General features: G+C 38.2%; 1 protein-coding gene across 7 annotated transcripts in view; it reads right to left on the reverse strand.

Annotated features, from left to right (window-relative positions):
• Window positions 1–1622: 1622 nt before the first annotated feature.
• Window positions 1623–11058, reverse strand: part of Mettl4 (methyltransferase like 4) — a 54433-nt gene continuing 44997 nt past the window's right edge. For 6 of the 7 annotated variants that reach the window (XM_023720413.1, XM_023720411.1, XM_023720410.1 and 3 more), the window contains exon 9: window positions 1623–2722. In XM_023720413.1, the coding sequence (XP_023576181.1) occupies window positions 2632–2722 (91 nt within the window). In that variant the 3' untranslated portion in view covers window positions 1623–2631. The remainder of the gene's footprint in view (window positions 2723–11058) is intronic. The other variant, XM_023720417.1, reaches the window with a different exon arrangement.

The raw sequence follows: 11058 nt of genomic DNA on the forward strand, positions 1-11058 counted from the left end.
GCATGGTGGTGCACCCCTGTAACCCCAACACTGGGGAGTCTGAGAAAGGAGGATCACTAAAGTCTGAGCTGTGTAGTGAGACCTTGTACCAAATAAATATTTTCTTTTTTAGGACTGGCCAGATAGCTCAGCAGACTAAAGCATCTGCTTAGGCAGACTGCAGTGGCTTGGGTTCGATCCCGGGTGTGTCATTCCAGCCCCCCCCCGGGGGGGGCATGCTGAGATGGCGATTGAGACTAGGCATGGTGGCACGCGTCTGTAATCCCAGCGCTTGGGAGGCTGAAAACCGAAGAATCACTACAAGTCCAGTGTATGTAGTGAGACCCTGTACACCCCGTCCTAAATTCATTAAAAAAAATTTAAAAAAAAAAAATGTTTAAAAATGCCGAAGGAAAACACCTTGCAGTAAGTTATTCAGTTGCTTAGCTAAAACTAAATGTAATGCTGTCAAAGTTTTTGTTCTCAAAAGCTATGCTACTGATGCTACTGTTGTACTTTAGACATCCATCTTTTATTCAGAAAAGAGCCTACTAATTCAACAAGTGTTACAAACAGGACTTAGGGGTTACACAACTGAGGACCAGAATGGAGAATGATATCCCTGTCACCTGAATGTCAAAAATCATGAATAATTTCTTTCCTCTTTCACAACCAATATTCATGCTACCAAAATGAAAACTTCCAAAGCTTGGCTAAAATGTGTCCACAAACTATAAAACCTTTAAATATCTCAAGAAGATGCAAAGAGGAGCTGAGGAGATAGCTCAGTGGTCTAAATGCCTGCCTGGCAAGCACAAAGATCCAGGTTCAATCCCCCAGTACATGCTGTGCTGGCCGGTCGCTGAAACCAGGTGTGGTAGCACATGCCTGTAATTCCAGCTCTAGATTAAAAAAAAAAAAAAAAGATGAAGAGAACTAAGTGAGATTGTGATGTATGCTTCAAGCTTAGTATATTGTTCCTTTTAAATAACAACTTAGTATATCTTTACACACATGAAATTAAACCTGATACCACTTACAGAATGAACAAATTTCAAAAATAACCCTCTTTTCTTTGATGAAATCAGCAAATAAACCAGCAAACCTACCAAAGACTCATTTCAAACATTTTATTGAGTAGATAAAACTATGTAGACAATTTATCAACAATATACTTTTCTAAAAATAAAAGTAGACAAAACATTTTGTGATTCAATGTATATGAAATTCCAAACAAGCAAAACTCCTAACAGAAATTAAATCATGATTTGTCAGGACCCAGGATAAGGAACGAGACCAGCTACAATGGGACAGGTGAGAGGGCTAGTGGGGAATGGGAAGGCTTCTGGGCATGATTATGGTGGTAGGAGGACAACTATCCATGTTTTCAAAACTCATAAACCCTCTACTACACATTAGAAAACTGAATTACATAAATACTCTACCTCAACATTAAAAAAGATTATATATAATAAATCAGCATGCTTTTTAAAATATTTTTATTGAGAAACAAATAGCAATGAGACAGTTTCACAACCGATTACTAGTACATTTTCAATAATTAATACAGTGCATACTGTTGTCTTAGTGGTTATTCATTGCACAAGATGCAGACCTGATATCCTGTCTCAAACACTGTTAGAACAAACCTCTCTATTCACTGAATTAAGAGAATGGAGCTGTGTATCTATCCTAATTATCCTGAGTATACAGATACAATTTTGTATCAGCATGCTTTTCAAAATATCATTTCAGTCAAAGCACTTCACTTAGTAGGGCCTGGGTGTAGCTCCACAGTATCCACGGCATGAGCAAGGCTCTGGATTTCATCTCCACCATCACAAAAGAAAAAAAAAATTTAATACAGTAGAAAAATAATTATTTGTAGAAAATGTGCAAATAATACATACCTTTTCACAATTATAAGCAGTGTTTCTAAGAACTATCTTTTATTTTTGTTCTAGCAAAACCAGCAAGTACTTGAAAAGTAATCTTGAGTACAATTAAAATTCTCTGAAACAGGCACACAGCCTCACTTCCGGGAGGCTGACTTGGCAGCCACTGGAAAGCTGCTCCACAATCTTGCTTAACACCAGAGCCCACGCGCACGTCCTTCGGGGTCTGCTGACCAACAGCATGGAGTGAGCAGCAGCCCCATGGTAACCCAGAGACTGACAAGAGTCAGCCACCATGAACTGGCTGCACAGGCATGTGATGGCAGGCAAGAGCCAGGACCTTGGAATACCAGCAGCTTCTGATATTCAGAGAAGCAGAAATCTGGACTCCAATGGAACGTTTTCTTGGTTGATTTGTTTGGCCCAAACAAAACACGGGCAGGACTTCAACCTGTGGTCTGCAGGATGATTTCAGAACTCAGCAGCAGCTGTACTGGACCTCGCTCCCACTGCTCGCCCCCTCACTGTGGTCCACAATGTCACGGGGTATCAGTGCCACAGAATAAAGTCTGTTCTAAGTGACACGAAGGCTGCTCGTTTCTGATCAGTACCAGAAACCCAGATGCTATGGGTCAGAAAAGGGAAAAGGAGGAAGCAGGGAGAAGCGCCGAGAACAGCAGAAAGCACCGCTTTCGGCTCACATCAGCACCCAGACTCCAAAGCAATGAAATAATCCACGTGCTGAAATTTGAGGACTTCATTGCCCCAGCTGGTCCAACCTGGCTGTAGATTTCGAGCAAATAATTCCAAACACTCCCCACCTGGCTTGATGTAGTCTTTCAGAACCTCTGTTGAAAAAAGAGAAAAAAAATACTGTCAGGAAAGAAATCTATTTCTTTTTAGCATGTAAGAGTGAAAAAGAATATTTTATTTTTTAAAAGCAAATTAATGTGAAGGATACTATCACAGGCTTTACTATTTATAGTCTGAAAACAATGTGAAGTAAGCCTCCACGAGGCTAGGCACGACACCTCCAGGACGTCCTGCAGTCCTGATTTACTGGCTTCCACTTCTAAGTGGGAAGTGAAGTTTCAATCACCATGCAGGTGACTACAGCTCTCCAACCCTGCTGGCATCTCCCAAGAAGTTACTTAATAAATCTAATCCAGGCACAAAAAAAGAACTCTACAGAAGCAATACAAAGATAATCCACTTTAAACAGGTAACATGTATGCCTCTTTGTAACATCCACTGCAGAGAAAGAGAAGTAGAAAAGATAGTTGACAAATGACTATAGCCCCCTCAGCTATAACTTGGTAATATTAAAAATACTCCAGCATGTTCAAATTTTAGATCTTTACCTAAAATTTTACCACATTATGTCCACAGTGAAGTAGTCCTTATTTACATATTATCTATTAGGTGGAAAGTTACATTTCGTTGGGGAAAGGTACCTCATTTGTTGGCTAAACAGCTCTGACCTAGGCTAAATGAAAGAATACCAGGGGCTGGGGAGACGGCTCAGTGGAATAAGCGCTTCCCTGGCAAGCGCAAGGGCCTGAGTTCAATGCCTGGTTCCGCAAAAAAAAAAAAAAAAAAGAAAGAAAGAAAGAATACCAGAGAAGGCTTTTTTAAAAAACACAGCTGAGATGGATGACAAATACTAAGACAGCCAAACTTCAATCATGTCCTGGTTAGCTACTTTAACCACATATCAGGCACTGAGTATAAAAATAATAACTCAGAAAAGTAAAGGACTAGAACAGCTAAAATATAGTCTGTGATTGCTGCATGAGGCTGAGTTCAGCAGAAACCTCTCACAGTCCCTCTAGGAATGACAAGGCTTCCACGGGAAGCGCTGGCCCAGGAAAGCTCTGAAAGGCCACGTGGCCCGTATTTTGGGTTCCATAGTGCTCTTCCATTGCTCTCATGGCGAGATACTTGCTGAGTTGCCCCAAAGTAGTGTTACTGTTTATCAAAATTCAAAGAAGAATTAAAAGTGTTTAATTGTTATAATTCAACTGAACTCAAACTTGGACTTTAATAGGTTCTAAAAGATATTGGCATGAAGGAAATCTTGTCCTTTCATAAGTACATAATTAAATGCTACTAAACTATAAGATAATGATTTTTCCAAGCCTTTCCGACTTTCTTCCCATAAATTCAAAGCCTTACCAGCCTCCATTCACTTTTACTAGTCTAAAGTATAGAGATAAGTTTTTTCTTTTTTATTAGGGTATTCAAATTTTTGGCACAAAGATGCGAAAGGAACTTTACATGGGAGTCAGCCAGCCAAAAATGCTTACTCTTCTGGGCACCCATTATAGTCAGTGCTAGTGGACTTAGAAGCACTACATGGCTTACAAGGGCTTACAAACCAAGGCAGAAGGACAGCCACCTGCATAGAGCCTAAACCCACTTAGTACCATCCTTTCTCAATGTCATGTATTTTATGTGGGGTTTTTTCTATTTGTTTTCTTGGGGGTTTTTTTGGTTTTTTTGTTTTTGCTCCAAATGCCTTCAGGGCAGGTTTGGCTGGATTGAATTGTGGGAATTGAACACCAGCAACCTGAGCTTGACTCCTTTGTTGAAGAGCCACTTAAAGAACTGAGCTAAGGGGCAGGCCCCCGGTTTTTGCTATTTGAATAAAAAAAATCAAATACTATTTTTATAACATTAAGATTTGTTTTATTTCAAAACAAGGTGAAAGAAATAAAGGCTAATTAAACCACATATAGTGGTGCCCACTTGTAAAACTAGCACTCTGGGAGGCCGAGGCAGGAGACCACAAGTTTAAACCCAGCCTGGGCAACTTAGTGATACCCTGTCTCAAAAACAAGCTGAGGATGTAGCTTAGTGCAAAGCCCCTGGGTTCAATCTCCAGGGAAAGAAAGGGGGTGAGGGGAGGAGAGAGAAAGAGGAAGAAGGAGAGGGAGAGGGAGAGGGAGAGGGAGAGAGAGAGAAGAGACATTTTATTCTTACCAATTTAAAATAACCAAATATAATTAAGTAAAGAAAATAGCAACCTAAAAATAAATACAAATGCATACGGTGAACCACCAACATGATACACACATAGCTAGACAGTTCCAAACGCCTGGCATTAGCAAAGCCTCCAACCCCAGAAGGGAGCAGTCAGTGCACAGCCACGTGCTCCTTTTGCTCCGGAAGCACAGGGCAGGAAAAGGGGAAGAGACATCAGTGCTCAAAATCTCAGAAGCTACATTTCATTCTTCAGCTAGAAAGCGTCAGTAAATAAAGTAGAAAAGAGAGTGAAAAAATCTCTAATATAAAATAAAGGAATCAAATTTTTATGCAAATGCTTCCATAATTTTCCTACCTTAAATCCTTAAACTGAATATGCAGTTATAGTGTTAGACTGTAAGCCACAGCTACTAATGCTTTAGCTTTTGATCTACAGGAGCAGACTTCATAAAGGTACCCCTTTGAAATGGAATATGCTGCCAGTGAGTTGTTTCATGTAATTTTTTTTCTATTTTGCAACAGAAATAACAAATTAAACTTTAAAAAACTCTTGGTATTTCTAACAAGCCGAAGAAAGTATTTCATTGTATGACTATTACATAAAGAGTTTAAGAACATTTATAGGTAAAAGTTGTAAGCACTATATCTAAAGTATGCATTATGCAAATCCCTAGTAACAATTTCAGGATAAAATAGGCACAGAAATCTAAAAGTTGTCTGATGGCTTTAATGTGTAGCTCTCTATACCTAAAATACATATAAGAATGAACTCAAACAGTATTACAAATATTGTCTATCATCTATTTAACCAAAATATATAGTGAGTTATTCAGATTTTTTCCCCCTAAAATGCAGCTTATGCTTTTAAATGTACTTAATTTTAAAAATGTGTTTATGCTGCTCTCTTCTGGAAGTACAGAAGAACTGTTTCATACCTAGCAGGGCATACTAGTTTGGAGGAAGACAAATTTTTAATATTTTTTAAACTTTTGTCTTAAGAATTATCTTTAAGTATAATTTCATTCTATTTTAAAGAAACTGGTAAACAGCCAAACTATCATTTAACAAAAAAAATATGGGTTCTTAGGTTTTTTGTTTTGTTTTTGACACGGGGTTTTGGTATGAAGTTCAGGCTGGCCTAGAACTCACTAGGTAGCCCGGGCTGGCCTCAGACTCACAGCAATCCTTCTGCCTCAGGGCCCGGCATGCTGAGATTACACATGTGTGCCACCATACCCAGCTGTTTTCAGATTTTCTTAAAAGTAAATATAAACCCTGAAACAAACACCAACTTAAGTTTTAGAACTCACCAAATGAGAGAAAATTCAAACAGATTAGATTTCCCTAAAATCAGTATTTTTTGGCCTCAAAAAAATCTCACTTTTCACACAAGCCATAAACTTAACACATTAAAGCATTCATATATCAAAAATCTAAAGGTGATTATTCACTGAGAATCCCTTTAAGTCAAAAAATATATGCTCACATGAACATCTGAAGATGTCTCAATGGAAGAAATTCTAAAAAAGATGCCTTTGTATAAGTAATTTAAGATAACAGAAATACTGAGTGCCACCAAAATATTTCTCCTGAAAAATGTTTTCTTACACTAACTCATACACTATCACATTTTCTACAAAAATAAGATGACAAATTACCTATAATTTTCCTGAATGGGACCTTTCATATGTGTTTTGGCTTCATTTTTCGGTAGGAATCATCAAATAATAAAATACATTCCTGAGGAAATGCTCTGAGAAACTTCAGGAAAGTTCTGAAGGAAACTTGGAGCCCAAAGGGAAAACAAGGTGACAGACACCAAGGCAGAGGAGAGAGGTGGCAAAGAGCATTTTCTCCCTGACTGCCAGCTTGCAGGGTGCGAGGTGCCTTGAAGCCACAGAGGCACAGTGACAGCAGGGGGCCTGAGGCCTCCATGGAGACCCACACCTGTGGAGCTGAGCAGTGGATGCGGTAGATTGCAGGGTTCAGTGAGCGACCCTGCTCAGAACGTCCCCAGGAGAGGGGTGCGGCCAGCTGAACCCAGCACTCAGAGCTACCATGAGCTGGTTCCACCTTGGGCCTACCAGTGTCTGAGTGAAACACAGCTCTGAGAGATGTTTAGGTCTAGGGGCTGAGATCAAGGCAGCAAGAAACACCTGCAGGGTTGTGGGCTGAAAACCTAGTCACAAAACCACAGCCAGAGACCAGGATTAGCCTGAACCTCTTTGTAGCTGACGTGGCCTCTCACCTATTCCTACCACAGGCTTGAAGGGATTAGAGAGAGCTCTGCCCTAACCCACTACACACTTAATATCTGGGCTCTGTCTGCCTCCCTTGTCTACTAGTGACAGCAGGGACACACCCTGAAATGGATACCACCCCAAAATTGTAGACCCCAGAGTACAGGCACAGGCTTGAAATCAGGAAAACTGCTTTTATTTTTGGCTTGTTTGCAGTTTTTGTTTTGCTTCATTTTTATGCTTTTTTTTTACTGTATTATCCTTCAGTGTGAATACGTTTCTGTTTTATTTTGTCATGCTTTTTTTCTTCCTTCCCTCATATCTCCCTCCTGTCTTCTTAACTGGTTTCCTAACGCTCAGGTGATCTCCCTTTGTCCTTCAGCCTTGATTCTCATCTCTTCCTGTTTTTCTCTATTTTTACCTATCCTTTTTAAATTTTCTCACAAGAGGGTAAGATTACTCAATTGAGGGTATCTTTACTGTATGAAAATTTCTGGTTTGCTTTAGATATTTTTATTTTTTTTTATTTTTTTTAGATTTTTTTTATATAACTACAATTCTTGTTCATATGGTTAAAGGTGGCAAATTAATAGTTACCATAATTTGTCGTTTTCTAGGCTGTGATAGATGCTATTGTTATTATTGATTGTACTACTTTAGCCAAGGAAACATGGTTATTCTAATCAGTTGTTCTTCCCTAAACCAAGCTTGTCTAAGGGTCATAAGCAATATTACAGATCAGTACCAAAGTACCAAGGACTAGGTCAAACAGAGAGCAACCTCTCATCCCTAATAATTGAGAGGGAAGATCTTGTAACAAACTCAAAAGCCAGTTGTACATACATGACATCTCTGAAAAGCAGTCATTTCCTAAGGCGTTCTTGATGCTAGTAATAAAGCCACATACCATAAGCAATTTATAAGCATCAACACAGAAAATATTTTTCTTAATAGAAAATTAGAAGACACACAAGCAAGATTAAACTCTAGACCTCCAAGTAGCACAACGCAAACCCAGGGGCAGTGAAGCAGAACAAGTCAAAACACACCCACCTAAATTCTCTGTAAAGCTAGAAGAATAAATAAGGTTCCAAGAGAAAAAAAAAAAAAATCACCCATAATTTCTCATATAACTAAAGAGATGATAGCCATAATGAAGCACATACTGAATCTAGAACAGATACAGATAAAAAAATAAGGAGCTTATGAAAATGATAGAAATTACAAATGCCCAATATAGGAAAGAAATGGAATCCATAAAACAGATTCAAACAGACATCCAGGAGATTAAAAGCTCGATTGTAAACATACACAACAGAATCAACTAATGTGAGGACTGAATAACAGAATAATAGACACACAAGACAGGTTTGTAATTAGTGAGCATGAAAAGAAGTATTTCTTTAAAATAGCAAAAGAGATGACCCGGGGCTGCCGGATCCTCAATCAACCCAGAGCACAGGCTTGGCGTGTGAGTGAGACCACCTGGGGCCTGCCTGATCCTCATTTGACCCAGAGTGCAGACCCAGCGTGGAACCCTTCAGCAGAACTCCCTGCAAAGAGGATAGAGGCAAGACCCACCCAGGTGATTCAGGAGCAGAACATCTTGCCAGAGAGACACAAAGGGTTCAACTCCAATGGCTGCAGCAGGAAGAAGTGGTGCACAGCAGCCAGACCCCAACCAGATCCAAGCCACACCCACCTGGAGGAGTCTGAACTTCATAGATCTGGACCTGGTGCTAAGGTAATAACTCTATCCAAGCTCGACACCAAAGGTCAGAAGACAGTGGTATACAAAATGACAAAGAAAAGGAACAAAATGCAGGTTCAGGCCCCAAGTCCACCCAGAACAAATGCAGAAGACACTAGCATAGAGAAACTGGAAATCACACACCTGGTATCTCTGAAATAACAGCACTAGAAGTAAAGAAACAACTACAAAAAGGTATAGAAGAAATCAGATCAGAAATAATTTCTGAAGTAAAAGAAGAAATGATAACTATAATCACAAAAGTACTAAGTGCTTCTAAAGAATACACTGATAAAAAAAATAGAGCAGAATATAAAAATGAAGGAACCCCTGAATAAGCAATATAGGAAAGAAATAGAATGTACAAAACAGATTCAAAGTGATATACAGGAAATTAAAACCTCAATCACAAGCTGGCAAAACCGTTTGCGTGAAAGTGAAAGTAGACTTTCTGACCTGAAAGACACCATTGCAGCTAGTGAAAAAGTAAGAAAAGATCTCTTAAAAACAACTAGGATGTAGGAAAAAATAATTCAATACCTGTAAGACGATGCAAAGATGAATAATGTGAGACTAATAGGCATCAATGAAGGAAGGAGTCAATACAAATGATATAAAAAGAATATGGGTAGAAGTAATAGCAGAAAACTTCCCAAATATGGGGCAACAATCTGACATTCAGCTAACCAAAGCATACAGAACTCCAAATAACATCAACCCAATTAAAACCACACCCAGACATATACTAATCAAGATCCCAGAAATTCAGCACAGGAACAGTATACTAAAAGCCGCTAAAGAAAAGAAACAGATCACTTTTAAAAGAATACCCATCAGAATAAAGGCAGATTTCTCTTCACAAACCATCAAGTCAAGAAGAGCATGGAGCAAAGTACTTCAAGTCTTCCAAGAAAACAAATTTCAACCCAGACTGATATACCCTGCAAAACTCTCTTTCAAGTATAGTGGAGAAGTGAAATACTTCCATGACAAAAAACAACTAAAAAATTTCATGATGACAAAGCCAAGCCTACACAGCCTACTAAATGATGTTCTAGAGAGGGAGCAAAATGATCGCAACTCCATGAATGAGAATGGAAAAAACCCACCAAATAGGGCAAACAATGAAACACAGGAGAATAAGAGGTATACAATAGTAATCTTTCAGTTATTCTTTTGTGTACAGCAGCAAAATATTTCCATCAGCACACTCTACAAATGGAATTCTCTTGCACCCTATGGGTCATGATTCCATCTGGGTCTACAAGGTGAATTTCAAAGAAATAGCTGTAGCTCAGTCCCACAAGTGACACCTGGCCACCAGTAAGTGTCATGGACATTATCCTTGTCCACAACACACTAGAACTTTGTGCAATAGCCTATCCCCAAACTGTTAGAAGTGCTGGTCATTTATTTGCCTTCCAGTATTTACCTTATATTTTATTCTCAGTACTTCTTTACTATCATGAAAACTTTTTCTTAGTCCAATTGTTTTGAAACATTTAATTTTTTATTAACTAGTATTTAATTTTTGAGTATTGCTTAATCCTAATTTTTGTTTTAAGATTTATATCTTTGACTTACACTTTATTTAAAAAACATGGTATGATATCTTCTCCTAGTGTTAGAAACTTTAAAAAGTATATTTCCATTTTCTGTTGGCTTTTTATTACTTCTTCCCTGTCTTTTATACAAACATACATACATATATATATATTAAAAATACGTGTATAACCCAACATAAGATTGGTACTGTTTCATAGAAGTCTTCAATGACCTTTTTCTTTCTTTTTTTTTTTTTTTTTTTGTATAACCCAACATAAGATTGGTACTGTTTCATAGAAGTCTTCAATGACCTTTTTCTTTCTTTTTTTTTTTTTTTTTTTAACCAGGGATTGAACTCAAACCCTTGTGCTTGCCAAGGAAACACTTATTCTACTGAGCCATCTCCCCGGCCCCTTCAATGACCTTTTAAATAAGGTTCATCTAATATATTTTATATAGTCCTGCATAACTATCATTTTGAGAGCTCTTTATTGTTCATCCAGGAGCATACTGCAACTTCTTTTGCCTTTTGAATTATGCTTTTTGTTATTTCCTATATGCTACATCTGGAGGTATTAAAATATTTCAAGTTTGTAAAAAAAAAATAAAAATAAAAAATAAAGAAAATAGCAAGAGATCACACACACAAAAAAAAAAAAAAAAA

The sequence above is a fragment of the Octodon degus genome, unplaced genomic scaffold (genome assembly GCF_000260255.1).
Source record: "Octodon degus isolate 3935 unplaced genomic scaffold, OctDeg1.0 scaffold00075, whole genome shotgun sequence".
NCBI classification, from domain to species: domain Eukaryota; kingdom Metazoa; phylum Chordata; class Mammalia; order Rodentia; family Octodontidae; genus Octodon; species Octodon degus.